The 16767-nt window shown below is 44.6% G+C and overlaps 1 protein-coding gene across 1 annotated transcript; it reads left to right on the forward strand.

Annotated features, from left to right (window-relative positions):
• The first annotated feature begins 1003 nt into the window (after window positions 1-1003).
• Window positions 1004-16527, forward strand: LOC309596679 (calcium release-activated calcium channel protein 1). Its single transcript, XM_082325227.1, has 2 exons — window positions 1004-1239; window positions 13252-16527. Exons 1-2 carry the CDS (start codon window positions 1126-1128, stop codon window positions 13816-13818), a joined length of 681 nt encoding a protein of 226 aa, XP_082181353.1. The 5' UTR covers window positions 1004-1125; the 3' UTR covers window positions 13819-16527.
• Window positions 16528-16767: the final 240 nt, after the last annotated feature.

Consider the following 16767-nt stretch of genomic DNA (forward strand, 5'->3'; position numbering starts at 1 on the left):
CTTTTCAGAAATCATCTTCAGAACTGTGCCATGTATTTGCTATGGAGTTCTGCTATATGCCTCATTTTTCCCTCTGTAAAACACAGAAAAAATAAATTATCGTTTAAAGGGTAATAAAAAAAAAGTAATTAAAAAAAAATCTTTCAACACTGGCATACGTATCTGTTGAAATGTTCTGCTTAGGCAACTTTATCAACTGCTTGCTGATAAAAACCGACTTTATCAGGAGCTCTGGGCGTACAAAATGGTTATGAAAACTTTTAACTACGTGACAAACGGTGAGGCGTTATCAGTTTTAATTGGAAGCGAGGGTGGGTGCTCAGGCTGGGTTAGATCCACAGGACAGCTGTGGATTAAATGTTTAAGCTTTTTAGGAGGGGAGGCTGACGAAGGGAGTAGTTGAGGAACGGCTTTGTGGTTGTGTTTTGAGGGAAGGCAGCGAGGAGCGGGCACGGAGGAGGGGGACGCCTCATCCCTTTCTGCCCTGAGCGGAGGGGCACCCGCCGCCGGGCAGGGGCGTAGCGAAACTGACTGAGAAACTACGGATTCCCGTCAACTCCGCTCCAACCTGAGCCTCCTCGCCCGCCCCGCTGCCGCAGCCCCCCGGAGGCCGCGCCCCGGGCTCCAGCCGGGCCTTGCTGCGGGGCTCGGCCCTCCACAGACCCGCTGAGGGGGGCGGCGGGGCCGCGCCTCCCTCCGGGGCAGGCCCCGCTCACGGCTCCCGACCGGCGGCAGCGAGGAGGCCGCGCCCCCCTCAGCGCGCAGCTCCCCCTCACCACAGCGGCGGCGGCGGCGGCGGGAAGCGGCCTCTGGGGCGCGACGCCCGCCCGCCCTCGGGCTCCCTCGCGGGCTGCCGGGAAGCGGGCGGGGAGGAGCGGGGCCGGGGGCCGGGCCGGGCCGGGCCGGGCCGCCCAATGAGGCGGCGGCGGGGCGGTGCCCGGCGGGCGGCGGCGCGCAGGCTCGCAGCGCCGCGGCGGCAGGCGCGGCCCCAGCAGCGGCAGGAGCTGCCGCCGGGCGCCATGGGGTGTTAGCGCAGCTGGTGCCCTCGCTCTGCCGCCGGAAGGAGCCGCCGTTGCCGCCGTGTGCCTCTCGCTCCGCTCCGTTCCGTTCCTCCGCCCGGAGCCCATGAGCCTGAACGAGCACTCGATGCAGGCGCTGTCCTGGCGGAAGCTCTACCTGAGCCGCGCCAAGCTGAAAGCCTCCAGCCGCACCTCCGCGCTGCTCTCCGGCTTCGCCATGGTGAGCGGCCGGCCTCGCCCGGCGGGCAGGGGGCCCTGGCAGGCGGCCCGCGGCCTCCCCGGCAGCAGGGAGCCGGGTGCGGGGAGCCGCGCCGCCGCTTCTCCTTTTCCTGACGGGGGAACTCGCTGCCTCCCCTCGGGCTGGCGGCTGCAGCGGGACGGGGCGGGGGGGGGACGGGGACGGCGGGAAGCGGGGCGGGCCCTGGCGCCTCGTCCCCGGAGCGCCCCGGCCTCCAGCCCTCCGGGCAACCGGGGTCAGCGCACCCGGGCCGGAGGAGGAGGAGGCGGCGCGGGGGCCGGCCCGGGAGCAGCGGGACAGGGGCTGGTGGAGCCATCGGTAGCTCGTTTTCTGTGGAGAGCTGTCCCGCCACAAGTCAAAAGCCGCCTCACGGCTTTTATCTCCGCTCGGATACCTCGTGCGGGATTTTTCGTGCTCGTTTTTCCTGCGGAGGATGCTCAGCATGCCAAAAATCGCACCGGCGGGACGGTCCTGCCGCTGCTCCCCTAGGAAACACGGTTGCTCTTCCAGGGCTGCGGTACTTCGCGTCCCGCTCTGCTTCCAGACCGCAGCCGCACGCGTTGTGCCAACGGATGCAAACTTCAGCTATTTTTAGATAAATTAAGAAAAACAACTGATTAAGGTTGGCGGTGTCCCCCCGACTCATTACATCCACCATTCGTCATCTGTTGCGATGGTTCTAATTTTATTTTTTTTTTGAAATCTTGGGTGTTGCTTAGTTTGGAGTTTTGTGCATGTTTTAGAAACGTCTTTCTTGTTAGTATGTTTATTTTGCTTTCGGGTTTGATAGAGAAACGTAGTCCAGTAATCTTAATTTTCTCAAATGAAAGCTGTACACAAATTGAAATACGGTAATTTCCAGGCTTCGTCATATGTCCGGTCCTCTTAAGGTACTAAACTGCTGACTCTGCAGTTAACACAGAACCGAGTTAAATGTGCTTCGTAGTTGTAAATACCGAATTGTACAGCTCTGATTTGTTTTGCTTTGATTTTTGCCCCGCTTTTAACAAGGTATTTTCAGCCGTAAGATAGATTCCCCTTAAGAGCCATTTTTCTAATTAGAGGATGCCGTCTGAAAACATAGCAGCCGGTCTGCAGCAGCCTTCTGACGGTCAAATAAATGTCACTGTCCTCCTTCAATGGCTAAAAACAGACTACAACTCTTCAGGGGTGGTGGTGGACTGCTGTTCGTTTGACTGACAGGCGGCTGTGTTAGTGCAGCGGCATATTTGAGTTGGTTCTCCTTGGGTAACACGCATCAGGCTGGTAGCTCATGCTCCGCTGCTGCTAATGAGTTTTCCTTATTGCACGCCCGTTCTCCTGTGCCAGAGCAGTTTGTCGGGGTGGTTTCTTGAGTCGGGCTTTTATGCTGAGAGAGAGAACATGGGGAAAAAAAAATGTAGATTGTTGGGTTTTCCAAATTTTCATCGAAGGGAGGTTGCATCTGCATTAATGAAAATGCTATTATTTAAAAGTCATACTTAATCCCTTAAATCCCTTTGGCTTTTCCCTAAATATATGCTATGTGGACTCTGAAAATCCCATGGATGTATGAGGTGAGGCTTCTTCTATTTCTTTCTTGATTCTCTAGAAGAGTTCAGTGTCCTGCAGTTGAAAACTGCTGCTTTTGAATTTATGTTGTTTAGAGTGTTTCGGGGAAAAAGCCACTTTGTTCCAGTTAGCAAAATCTCTGGTTGCCAGGAATGTTAGATGTGAACATTCATTGTATTTTAATTTTCCAGAAGTTACCCCTCTCAGAAAATTCTGCTTTTTTTTCTTCCTTTAGCAAGATCACCCTGGGAATTGACTTGTAGCCTTGTTGGTTCTGCTCTGACAGGTAGTCTTCTAGCTGAGACTTCCTCATCTATTTTCAGAAGAGCTGACTTAACTTTCAAGTATTTTTAGATTTCTTTTGAATAACTTTGCCTATCTTTTAAAGTTGTCCTTCTGCCTTGAAAAGCAGGGCCTTCTTTCTGCTGTCACCCCTATGCACCGTTTACTAAATTCAGCAGATTCTTTGGCACCTGGTGTTTGAACAAAATGCTGGTAAAGTACAATCTAGTCTGGGATCTAAAGCTTACAACAGCAATTAAGCGTCATTGTTCCTCTGTTTTCCCTATCGGCACTAGGAAGAAAGAGCCTAAAAGACACATCCAGGACCACCTGGCAAATTGATGGGAATTGTCAGGAGCGGAATGTGCTCGTTTCCGTGCCAGCCCCATTGATCCTTGCTCTTTAATTAAACGGTACTTGCATCTCCTAGTATGAGCTAAGTTTATCCCCGCTAAACTGTTACTTTATTTTGGACTAATTTTGTGTATAAATGCAGCCATTTTGCAAAGGTTATTCCCTCGAGATGGGTTACACATACCCCGGTTAAATGATGCGTGCCAAAGTCGAGAGATTGCCTGGCTCACTGATGTGTAGAGTATGAAATGCTTAGCCGGGTTTCAAACTTAGAAGTGTTATGCTTCCACGGAGAAGACTGATTAAAAACCTGTTTTACAATTAGTTTTGTTTTAGAGCTCCACATCAGGGTTTGCCACTGTGTGTTAGCTTTGGCAACAGTTGCAGGGTCTGGTGGTTGCAAGCTGGTATTAAAGCTAAGCTCCCACCAGTAAACCTGAGCATTTACCTTGTGCGGTTTCCATGCGTGCTATCATCCAGTGCCATACCTCCAAGAGGAAATCTATGAAGCCTATAATCTTGCGTTTAGTACGCTTTTCCAATTTATGGGGCCAGCGAGTAATATCAATCCCCCAGATCGTTAAAGAAGGAAATTGTAGGTTGTAGGGGATGTGTAGTCCATGAGAGAACGGAGGGTTCCGTCCATGCACCAGGGGAGGCATCGAGTATTTTTCACTTCTGTATTATATCCCAGATATTGATGTATGATTTTTCCCCCCCCCCCCTCCACACCTGTCTGTCTTTCTTAATCCAGTTTATCTCCATGCTGGGAATATTTTGCAGATTGTATCCAATATTGCAAGCACCAGCTCATCCACACCTACAGTAGCAGTAAGAGCTCCAGTGTAGACAGGCTGCTGCTGGGTTATTTTTGTTTGAACAACTAAGTTGACTTCTTAGCATCATTTTGTCACCAGGGATGCATCATGCAGTAGTATGACAACGTCATGATACCGGAGTCGCAAATGTCATAGGGAAGTTGTTAGATCCCAACAGTCGTAAACTGGAAAACTCAAACATCGCCTCTCATCCACCGATTAACAGCTCTGTGAAAATACCTGAGCCTAAATTAGGGATTTAAGTTATACGACCACTGTCGTTGACTTAGTTATATGTAGGATTTGGAGGACATTAGTTACTAGACAGCACGCTTTTCTTGTAAATACCTCTGATATTTCAAGCTGGCTAGACTGTTGTCTAGATGGTAATATATACGCTTCAAATGTTGAATATCATCAAAGAACTGTCAACTCTTGCCTTTGAAATATAGCCAATACCGTCTTCTGAAGACAGCTTCAGTCATGTTCGGTAAAAGACTGACTGCACTGATAAATATTTATGGAACTGATTTCCATAATAACAGTTGATAGTGAAGTAACGCTAGGTAGGACTCGGACCCCGCTGCTGTCAGTGCTGTACAGATACTCTGGAGGTTGTTTTACCTGTATTTAACTGGATTGCTGGTAGAATAACAGCTGCATTTTGTAACCTGCAGCAAAGCGTTACAGGCCCAGTTTCATGGCTTCTGCCGCCACGTACCTTTTATATCGCCGTTGCACTTACAGGTTAGCCCTGTGCTCGGAAGAATCTCCCCCCATATAAAAGGTTTCTTCTGTTCCAGTCATGAAAGCAATGTTTTGTTGCTGCTTTGAGCATCTCTGTCTCAAGATTGTAGACGAGCAAGGCAGGCAGCGTGGAGTACTTGGGGCTCTTACCGTTCTCTGTCTTACAGCAGCTGCGAGTGGCTGCTGTGGTTTGGAGGATGGAAAGGTGATACTGAGCCGCTGTTTCTTCTCCCTGCTGTGCTGTCTAATCTGACCTTGTACTTATCAAATAGATTAATTGTAAGTAACACTGTGTAGAGATACTACCTTCTCATTTACTCCGAGTATAAGAGTATTGCCTACCTATGTTTACTAGCAAAATAAAATTAAATCCCGTATTTGTATTCTGGTGTTAGCTTTCACAAATATTCATGTGTTTCACCATTCTGCAACATACAATAATCCATGGAGTCAAGATTCTAGACTAACAGATAAACGATGCTTACATTCTCTTCTGTATAAAACCAGTAATAAGATCATTATTTTGACTTTTTTAATTTCCGGTGACTGATTCTGGCTCATACAGAGTCTTTCTGTGAGTTGTTTATAACTCTTAATGAATGGCGCCGACACTCTGTGAGAGCCTGGCTCTGCGCCTCTGTCTCTGGGAGTTAACAGTACTGTCAGGAAAACAGAGACCGACCGACTCGGGAGCTGAGGAGACAGCCAGAGGAGTGCTGATTTCCAGTGGTGCCATGACACCCATCTCGTTCTCGACTTCCCCCTGTGGTCCCACGCATAGACAAGCAATGGGGTGGAAGATGGAGTTTGTTATTCACATAACTTCGTGATGTGAACCTGAAGACTCGGAGAAACCACTTCTATGTGTGTGGAGTTTTCTTCCTGCTAAGAGCAGTGTGTGCTATGAAGAGTCACTTGCACGTGTAACTGTATGGCTAACTAGATGTAGTCAAGTCTAGTCCTAGCTGCAACAAGTGACGGTAAGAAAATATTTCTGCAGATAGGTGTTGACTAAAATATTTTAGTGATCACTGTGTGCAATTTTGCCTTGGTGTGTATTGGCCTAGCGAGGTGAAAGTGTTGTAGCACTGATACAGGTAAGATTTGCATCCTCCTCTCACCTTGCAGATGGACCCTTACAAAATGCAGCCGTGATGTTTGATCAAGACGGCTTTCTTTTAAGCCATTCCTGACATAGACTGTATAAAAATTGTCTGGGCCTTTTAATCAGTTTCTTATTCAGGAATGGTAGCTGTGGCCAGGGAAGAGGAGGTGAGAACAATCTTTTGAGGGTATACAGATAACTCTAGACTGGTGTTCGTTGAGAGGTGGTTGGTGTCTTTAGTAAGACTGATGCTTGAAGCTGACATTGTCCTTTCTGAAGGGGTTTTGCTCGTTACAGTCTGCAAGGCAGCTAACTGCATGAGCAGTAGACATAGTAAGAATGTGGTCATACCGAGAGCCAGCGCTTCTTGAAGTATTCCATTAAATGGGTCATTATGAGATTGTCCGTATTTAAACCTAGTAACTTTTAATAAGATTGGTTTCTTGCTCTGTGATTCTTGTCTGAATGTGTCAGATCCAAAGGACAGAAGAGCACTTGTGGCTGGAGCTCTAGGCTGGTCAGATAGCGTCTTGTGAGGTACAGGAGAGACATCTACAGCCATCCCATTGCAGGGCCGTCAGTAGTTGTTGACTGCAGCCCCTTGGTTACAGAAGGTATTTAGCTAAAATGGGGCATCTGGCGGAGAAGCGGCGAGGAGTTTGAATGAGTTGTGGCTCTGTCCATTTTGAAACTGTCTCTCCATGCCATGCTGATCTCAGTCGTGCCTCGCAGCTGTGTGTTAACGCTAGTATTCGATACCATGAGAGATAGTGTGGCAGTTACAGCGCAGGCTCCCAGCCCGTGTTATTTTCCTGCTGACCAGAGCTCAGAGTTGTCTTTGCGGGGAAGGGGAGGAGAGGAAATAATCTATAAATAGCTCATAGATAATACAGTTTTACTTGAGATAAGGCATTTTATATCCTTTTCTCTACAGCAGGGGCTACTGATTCTGAAAAAGGTGTAAACCTGTGATTAAGTCAGAAGGCTCTCAGATACTCTGCTCACTGCTGTTGCTATTACACATGGTAACAAAGAGCAGTTATCTTTTTTGCGTGTTAGAAGTCTTGAGTGTCAATATGACCTGCTGCATGGGTGGCTCTTACTACAGTAAGTTTTCCTTCTCATCGTTGTCTGTAATGTTTTATTTTCCCTGGATACTTATTTCAGAAACCCCTATCTTAAAGCAGGAATTGAATTTGAAGCTTGCATTATGCTGGACTTAAAGCCAACATACTTTCTCGTAGCTTATAAGACTGGAGAGCAATGCTAAAATTTGAAGTCATTAGTTTGTGTCCTGCTGCTGTGGTAAAAATGAACAAGTGACAAACCAGGACAGTTGCTTATCCTGCGTTTCAGTAGCAATATGAGCTTCATTTGCAGCTATGTAAGTGACTGGTTCTTTCTAGTAATTGTTATTGCTGGTGAAAATTGTTTTATTAGCTCACTTCTTGCAGAGTGGTGGAGTCAATATTAGTCAGAGGCACTGTGTAAGTGCTCTTGTATGGATAGAAACCTTCAGAGCATTCAGGATTTTCATTTTCATTTAAAGCAGGAGCTTCTCTTAAGCCACTCTGGTCTAATAAGACATGGAAGCATTATACGCAAGTAAGTGAAATGAACTTATTTCAGGATATTAAATGTTAAATAAAATTGAAATGTGATTCTTCTAGAGGGCAAGTTGTTAAATTTCTTGCAGGATGGTAGTATGCAGGCTGCTGTGACTCTGAAATCCAGAGCTGTCAGAAGCCTTAACGTGATTGTGTGCCCAAATTCAGTTGTCTTTGAAAGCATCTGAATGCCCACCTTCTTTAGGCTTATGAGAACTCCAGTCCTGCATCCTAACATCACGAGAGTCCTTTAATTTTGTCAAGAAGCTGTAGTTCAGATTTACAGCTTTGTCAAGGGCTGTAGTAAATCTGTCAGTCATATCTGTAGGATGATCTGAAGTTAAAGTTAGCTCTTCTTTGAGCCAGGGATTAGACCAGATGACCTCTTGAGGTGTCTTCCAACCTACGTTATTCTGTGATTATGCAGCAAGGCAGGACGCTTGCAGCTTGGTAGCTGCACAGTAGAAAATCATGCGGCAAGCGTGCAAAGAAGCTTTGAAAGTGGTGAAGGAGAAGGTGCTGAAACATGTTGCATTGGATACTGTGCAGGCTTCAATGACGGTTCCTGCCCTGAGGGGCCTGTCTTCTGAACCAGCGTAGAAACCTAATAGAGGACACAGGAAAACATCCTCCTGCGTGGAATGTCAGCACGTACCTCTGAGTTCAGGCGTTGTACGGATTTGGATCGTACCGGGTGAGCTCACCAGGGCCCTGTTTTTTCAAGTGTTACCTTACAAGAGCAGTTGTGGTCTGTGCATTTTGAAACCACAGCACAAGCAAAGGAGAGAAGAACTTCTGATGCTTTGCATCACTGTTTGAAAACAGGCACGGGGCCTCATAATGAAAAATGGAGCTTTTTGTTTTAGGTGCCTGGCTCAAGCTTGGCCCAGGAAGTAAAAAACAGAGACTTGCAGTTGAAAAGAGTTGGCAGTTTTTCTGCTAGTTTACAGTGAAAGGGTTCCCAAATTAGCTTCCTTGACAGTTCGAGGAGACAGAAAACATGAACTGATTTTTCACTTATGGGTCAAGCTGGAGTTACTCTGCCAGGCGTGAACACAAGGAGGCTTTGCTGTGTCCCCCTGCAGACTTTCCATCAACTTCAGTAGACTTTGAAATCCTTCAGGCATTCTACATCCCACAGCCTCCCCAAAAGTCTCCATTTGAAGTGAGTTCTGAAGTATCTGTTCATCCTGAATGAATGGGAAAGAGATGTGTTTTCTTGCTTCCTTCTCTCCTGCTTTTAGGGTGTTTCTAACACCAGTGTCAGTTACAACTGCAACTTAATGCATTTTCTCTTTGCTTACGGGTGTCTCTGTCCAGCTAGTTAGCTTCAGTATAATTTTTTCCTGTCCTGTCTGTGAACCCATGAAAAGCTCTCTTGTGTCTTTTGTTTCTTATGCACATACCCTCTAGCTTCTATCCCACTTCGTCACGGCTCGATTTTAGAAAAACATCAGGCTCCCTTGCTGGAGAACTTGTGGTCTGCAAAGAGTTGTAAGTGTGTTGTGGAGCTGCACCTACTGTGTCTGTCTTGTACGTATACCCTGAGTGTTTGAAGTGGTGGTCTCTTACACTCATCCTTTGGAGGGCTGTGATCTCTTCAGAATCAGAAGTATTTTTCCAGCCACTGTAGTCTCCCAGGCAGGTAAATTGCGATGCTTTCCCTCAAAGCAAGTGGATATTGTCTGCCCTTTAGCATTTCTGTTACTCACTTTGGTGTAGGATCTTTCCTGGCCCAGCAGTTGGTACAGCTAGTACTCTTCCCTTTGGTTCCAGCCATGGAGAGGAGGTCGTATTGCTTGTTGGCAGGATAGCCAAGTATGACTTAACTTCCAGTGTCGTTCCTAACGCCGGGCTCCCTTGGTGTTTAGCATCGGGGCTGTGCTGGCATGAAAACTACTGTGGGAGGGACTGAGTTGGAAGAAGATGCTGAAACTGGCCCAGGCATGCACTCCCCCGTGGGATGTCCTGGTCTTTTCTAGCAGCCTCCTTCGGGAGCTTGCCCTCTCCTTGGTGCTTTGCGGTACGTGGCCTCTCTCCAACAGCTTTCAGCCATGTGAAGATGTACACGAGGCTTCGAGGTTGGGATGGCCGACTGCCCTGCTTCTGCCATATTCACGCCTTGTTAGCATCCCAAACTGGGAATAATTGGCAGTGTGTATGGCTGCTCAGCTGCCAGCTTATTTTGCATGTGTTAGAAGACTAGTACTTAGGCTACTTTTCAAGTGATGTTGATGCTACCCACAATTATTCTTATAGAGAGAGTACACTTGGAATTACAGTAAGTAATTGCATGGTATGATTTGAGCCGAAGGAAGTTACACCCTTCCTGCTCATGGGGTAAGTTGTGACAAGTCTTAAGTAACAGCTAAAGCCTTGCTGGATTTCAGAAAATTTTTCTTCTGAGAGATGATTTGGGGCCTACCTACCCAACAAGCTTCCTGTGCAAAGCAGGTCTGGGTTAATGTGTTTGTCAGCCATATAAACTGAAGCCTTGCTAGCGTAGCTCAAACTTGGGTTTAAGCTGTCCCATCGGTGTATAATGGTTGTAGGTACTCCTGGGGTCACTTTTTTAGGCAAACACCCAGCAATGTTAAAATGAAGTCTTTTTAACCCAGGAAAATTTGGATTCCTGGTCTGGACGTCTCCTTTTAATAGTTAGTTGTGCCTATGATTCTGTCAGTGGTTATCATGGCGCAGAGCTATCTGAGTATCTGAATGCTGCTTAAATTAAGCTAGTTTCTTGCAAGATTTTGTTTTGATCATGCATATAATTATAGCCAAATCAGAAACAGGTACATTTAAATTAAATGTAGGGCTAGGCTAAGAAGAGGAAGAAAAGATTTCTTCTTGATGCTCTGTTGAAATGGGAAGAGTAGCTCCAGGACAGCTGGTGCATTGGAATTAAGAGAGTCTGACTGAACTTCAAAATCAAATGCTTGATCTCATTATTACATGGAGACATTGATTAATGGGAATATAAAATCTCTTCAGTGTTTGGTGAACTAAATACATCAGTTCTTAGAAGAAAATAAAGTCTTTGTCTTATGAAGCTCTTTAGCGTCATGGTTATGTTAACATAATAAGTACTAGGATGAAGGATTAAAATGTCTTGCCATGCTGGATGGTTTTGAGTCTAGACATACACCAGAAAATTTACAAGAAAAAACTTTAAGTATTAAAATGAATCCTTGGTGGTTAAGGATTGCAATTGTTCTGTGAAAAACACGGGAAGCCCAACATCCCACAAGTACATTGGGACTTAACAAGCAATTGTGCAGAAGAGAGACCTGACGACCAAATGTTATCCTCTCAAATGTGAAGTTTCCCACGGTTGAGAAATGGTATTTTTAAATCTTCAAGGAAGAATTGTGTATGCATTAATACAATTTCTGGTTGAGTTTCTTGTAACACTTGGAAACTGTGTGCTAGTTGGCTGGGTGGTTAGGCTTATGACGATAAAAGCTTTCAATAAAGGAATTAAAATATTGGCAAATGGCCTTGAATGCCTGTTGAAACATGTCTGAGCAAAACCCTTGGTTGGCTTAATGTATTTGTTGCATTAGCAGTTAAGAGTTCTGGTGTCTTGGAACATGCTGGTTCTGGGAGCGTAAGAAGATGGGATCCTGGACTAGGTGTAGCTTGGCTCAGGTCCTGCAAAATAGTGAGGTTTGAATGTTCTTACTGTTTTTGCAACTGTCTCTGGGTCCTAGTTTCTATGTCTCCCTGCATCCATGTTACCCATACTTCCTGAAATTTTCTTCATATCGGCATGATGAGAGTTGAAGTGTTTGAAATGTATGCTGCAGGCCGCGTACTGTCGAAACCATTAATAATGGCATGTGGTAATGGGCTGAACCTGTATTGGTGGGACTCAAAAGAGCTGATTTGTTTCAGGCACTGTTGTATGAACCAGTTTCGTGGTCTCTTTGAGGGCAAACTGGCATGTTACAGAAGAGCTAGGCTCATAGCTTAGAGCTAACCAAGAGCCTGAGGTCCTGGTACAAGTGCTTCCTCCTCAGTGACACGGGCCTGTGCCAGCTTCGTTGTTCATCGGAGGCATTGCAGAAACAGCGCAGCTCGCTAAGCTAGCAGAAGATCACCGCTTCTTAACCAGGTTAGCTTTTGCTGGGCTAGCAAGTTGAGTCATTTCCACGAAGGATCGAGAGTGGGCAGCCAAGGTGCAGAAAGGGCTGGTGTGGAGCAGTCTGAACTGTGCTGAATGGCAGCCTCTGCGTCTTCCTTATATGGCGTACATGTGTTTATATTTAAGATTCCCGTTAGATTTTTTTCTCTGCATTTTAAACATATTTTGTCTATTTAATGAGATCCTTTGAGAAAGAGCACTAAACAGAGACCTTGTTGCATTATTCCCTCTTTGGAACTGTGCTTTGTCTGAAAGGCAAATTTATCAGGAAAGATTATTTTTTGAGAGAGCTTCTGGGATTAATGTCACTCATCGATTGCACATGCATAAAACCACCTGACAGTTTTAAAAACTGTTAAAAGGCGTTCTAGTTCATTTTCTTTATAAAAAATATTGGAGCTGGGTTTATGAGTTTCCTAGTGCTGTCATTTAATGCTAATTTCTGCTCCTTAAGCACAGGCATACTTGGAGATCCAAGTTTATAAAAGGGCACGGCTGCATACGATAGTGGAGGACTGGACCTCGGAGCATTTTGTTGCGATAGCGCTGCTCGCCCAGAGATGAGGCTAGACCTAGCTTCCAGGGTAAGAGTAGCTGGTGATGTCTGGGAGCACTCTATTCTCTTTTCTGGGAGACTATTGCTTGTCTTTCCTCCAGCCTCTAACAGGCCTGCTTGGCTGCCATGGACATTGTGGAGACTTTAATGTTTTGAATCTGTGTTCTGGAGTCTGCTTAAATACTTGTTTTGAGTGAAAGAATATAGCTGAGAGCCCCATGGAAAGGTGATCTTTCTGATGAAAGGCTCCTGCTCTTCAGAACTTAAAAACAAATATCCAAGGAGAAAGGACCACCAAGATTGTGACGGGCAGTCCGCTGCCTTCGCAGGCTTTCATGTTATAGATGCTTACTTCAAAAGACTTCATACGGTATTCATTCTACGTATGTGTGGGACACACAACATTTCCTAATACCCAGCAAAATTTATGATCTATAGTGAAAGATCAAAAGCTGCCTCTACAATATAACACAGGAAAGAAGAAATGTTTCACTCTGAGTCCAAGTATGTTGATCACAAAGTTCAGCTGTTTTTCTGGGATGAGCTGGAGGTGGCAAGGTGGTTGTGCTGTTAATAGCTTTTGTACATACTGATGGTTTGTGCTGCAACAGAACGGTAAGTTTGAAAACGGTGGCCTTGGCTTGATAGCTCAGACCTAAATTTGGACCTGATGAAAAGGCTGCAGATTGACATGAAGAGAAACGTAAATGCAGGCTATTATTTTGTTTGGATCAGGTGATCTTCCGGAAACGTGATTTAAACTTAAAGTAATCTATGGTCAAATAATATGTAACGTAGGTAATTGCATCTCTCTGTTTCCTTTTCAGGTGGCTATGGTAGAAGTTCAGCTGGACTCGGAAAACGACTACCCTCAAGGTCTCTTGATAGCCTTCAGTGCCTGCACTACTGTCCTTGTTGCAGTTCACCTTTTTGCACTCATGATAAGTACCTGCATTCTTCCAAACATAGAGGCTGTTAGCAATGTGCATAATCTCAACTCTGTCAAGGAATCTCCTCATGAGCGTATGCATCGGCACATTGAGCTTGCGTGGGCATTTTCTACTGTCATTGGGACTTTGCTCTTTCTTGCAGAGGTGGTGCTACTGTGTTGGGTGAAGTTTCTTCCTTTAAAGAAGACATCTGATAATCCACTCCAGACCAACAGTTCTACCATCACATCTGGACAGGCAGCAGCCATTGCATCAACGTCTATTATGGTTCCCTTTGGATTGATTTTCATTGTGTTTGCAGTCCACTTCTACAGGTCACTGGTGAGCCATAAAACAGACAGGCAATTTCAAGAACTGAATGAACTTGCTGAATTTGCACGGCTCCAGGATCAGCTGGATCACAGAGGTGATACTATCTCCTCAGCTGTTACCCATTTTGCGTAAACCTGTACTTAGAAAATAAACCCACTATTCTGCTTCTGCCTTATGTTGACTCCCCTGTGGATGAACTGGTCAAACTGTTGATTACCGTTTAAAGAGAGATTATAAATGTTGTTCTAACCCTTTAGAAAGAAAAAAAATGTCGTTCCTTTCATAAAATTTTGTCTGAAAGAGTGGATGGTGGGGTATGCTTGCACTGCACGTGCATCCCTCCTCTTGTGCGCACTGTCTGGATTGCTTCTTGTTAACGCTGAACTGTGGCTGTATAAATAGATGGAAAATAACATTGTAAATTTGGGTGTTTGTTAGGGATGGATAGAGAAGCTTTTTTTTCTCCCTTTATTTGATGTTGGCATTTACTAGAAGATACTGCTTGTCCGATCCATATTGCATGGCGTGATACAAATTACTTGGGATATGCAGCAATTAGCACTTGGTTTCAGTGCTAGCGCTGTTCTCTCTAGAAAGCCTGACAGATGGTAGAAGCGAAAGCTTTCCCACCACTTTCCCCAGTATGTTTTGCTGCCAAGTAATTATTACTTTACTGATTTCTCCAGCGCCTTTTTCCCATGGCAGTTACACATTTTATAACTCGCTAAACACCCATGCCTAGTCTTACTGCGATGTGGTATGGCCACATGAGTAGGAATGAGACTCGACTCTACTCTTCTTTGGAAGAAAATAAAAGCAATAACTGTTTTAAAGTTCTCACGAGCCGGCAGATATTATCTGGAGAGATAGATTTGCCTGTTTCCCATTTAGGAATCTTTTTATAAAAAGAAGGAACTAGATGGAAATGATCACTGGATAATTTTTTTTGCTTGAAAATCAGAACCACTGCTGTGTTTTGTTTTTTTTTTTCCAAGCCAAAGTAGTAATTATTTTGTACTTTTATATTAAAAATATATTTTTAATAAATCCTCAGATATAAGCAGCAAAAGGTGCATTCTCTGCGTTGGATTCCCAAGTAATTAGCTATGCCTTGGTCTTCCTTGTTTAGAAAAAGTCTTCTCCTCGCTGAAGTGTTGTATTTAATAATTTGTTATACATTTTTTGCTTCCAAAGGATCTGGAAGAGTACTTTTCTCTATGTAGATTTATTTATGAAAGTAGATTATTTGTAATTAATATTGCTGCTTACTTTCAGACACACACGTCTGTCACAGTGAGGCTACTGTGTCATTTTTTTATTTCCTCTTTAAGCAAAAACTTCCGTTTGGTCTCTTAGATAAGAGGTTTGTCCCAGAAAGATTGCAGCAGTTGTCCTGGGCTGCTTCAGTAATTCTAGCTATGTCTAGAAGTGGAATTTTTCGGAATGCAGTTCTTCTGTGAGCAGCTTTGGGCTTTAATGGGTAAAAGCTGTTCTTTGAACACAAACCGAGACAGGTTTCAAGTCTAATGGAACAAAACTTGACCTCCCTACCGTAGCTAACACTGTGGAATAGAAACCTGGGATTTTGAAATTAGACAGGAGCGAACGTGACAATACAGTGGAGCTGCATCTGACTGAGCCTGAACGTGGCCTCTTACACGCAGCCTCCATCTCAGGGTGTCCCGACACATTTACAAACTGTGGGACGTGTCTGCAGAGTTAGGGTGGCAGAGCGCGGTTACTGCTGAAGCAGCCTCATGAAGCGGATGGGACCGATTTCGCATGTCAGCACGACCGCAGTGGAAAGTGTTGACGAGGTTACCCGTGGTGTGTTTGTATTGTGAAAAATAACCATAAAAAAACCTGCTGGGCTTTTTTTTTCAGCAGCATTCTTGGTTTACAAGCAGAAAACAGCTTTCCGCTTGCCATTTTCACAAGTCCTTCTGGCATACAGATGCCAAACTGGATTTTCTCTAGCTCTGCCATTACATTATGCTTCAAGTATATTCTATTACTGATGTAAATCTGCCGATGGTGCGAATTGCGACTACCGTCCCACAGGCCTTCGTTCATGGAGCACTGGAAGGATTCTGTTAGTAAAGGCATTCATGAAGCAGCATTCTGAAACACGAAATCTTGGTAGTAGGCACAAAATGTATTTTCCCATCCTTTATTGGAATACGAGTCCTGTCTTGGGGGAAAAAAAGGACTCTTTAAAACCCTTAGTAAAGGAAGAAAACCTGACTCAATATTCACACTAGAGCGAATGGTTGAAAGGGTGCTGTCAGGCTTAAAAATTGCACTTCTGTCGGTAAATTGCGTATTTAAAAGTTAAAATGTTATTTTAAAAGGAAGTCTAGAAAATATATTTTCCAAGTTTACTGTCCTGGATAAGTAGCTGAATTTCTCTTTATTTTGTGGATCTTTTACAAAGTGACAGAGAAGTGTGGATTTTTTTTTTTTTTTTTGTTTAAGAAATACAGAATTAGAAGGTAGTGGGACAATCTTATTTTTAACTTTCTCAAGCTAGTAGGTTCTGAGCTAACGGCACTGTTATTACAGCTGCTTTTCTGACTATTTTCTGCACTTTAAGCCATGATATTGAGTATGTTTCTCTCATTTTTCAGCTGTGGAAATGGTCGTGAAAGTTACACCTTGGGTACAGTCTCGTAACTGTGTGCCAGAGGCAGTAACCAGACCCAAACACATGGATCTAAACATTAAGAGTGCACTTAGAATTTGTTTTTTATCCCTTATTTATACTAACGGTATTACGCATTTACCTCAAGCATTTTAAACATTGGTTATTGTATATCACTTGTTTAGATATAAAATCCTTTAATGAAATAAAATATACTCGATTGTTGCTGATTATTTGTTATCTAGAGGCCTAAAATGTGCTTCTTTTCTCTATATCCCTTATCTCTTCAGCTATGTTGCGCTAATCCTAACTGCGTATTTCTGAGGATCTCTTAAACGTATTCAGTTACTCATTTCAGTCATAATACGAAGATAAGATTTCCTGTTCACGCAGGCTCCGTGAAGGCTATGCTTAAAGATAACGTAGTTGACATGCTTTTC

This window comes from Platalea leucorodia (genome assembly GCF_965183815.1).
Source record: "Platalea leucorodia genome assembly, chromosome: 12".
Lineage (NCBI taxonomy): Eukaryota > Metazoa > Chordata > Aves > Pelecaniformes > Threskiornithidae > Platalea > Platalea leucorodia.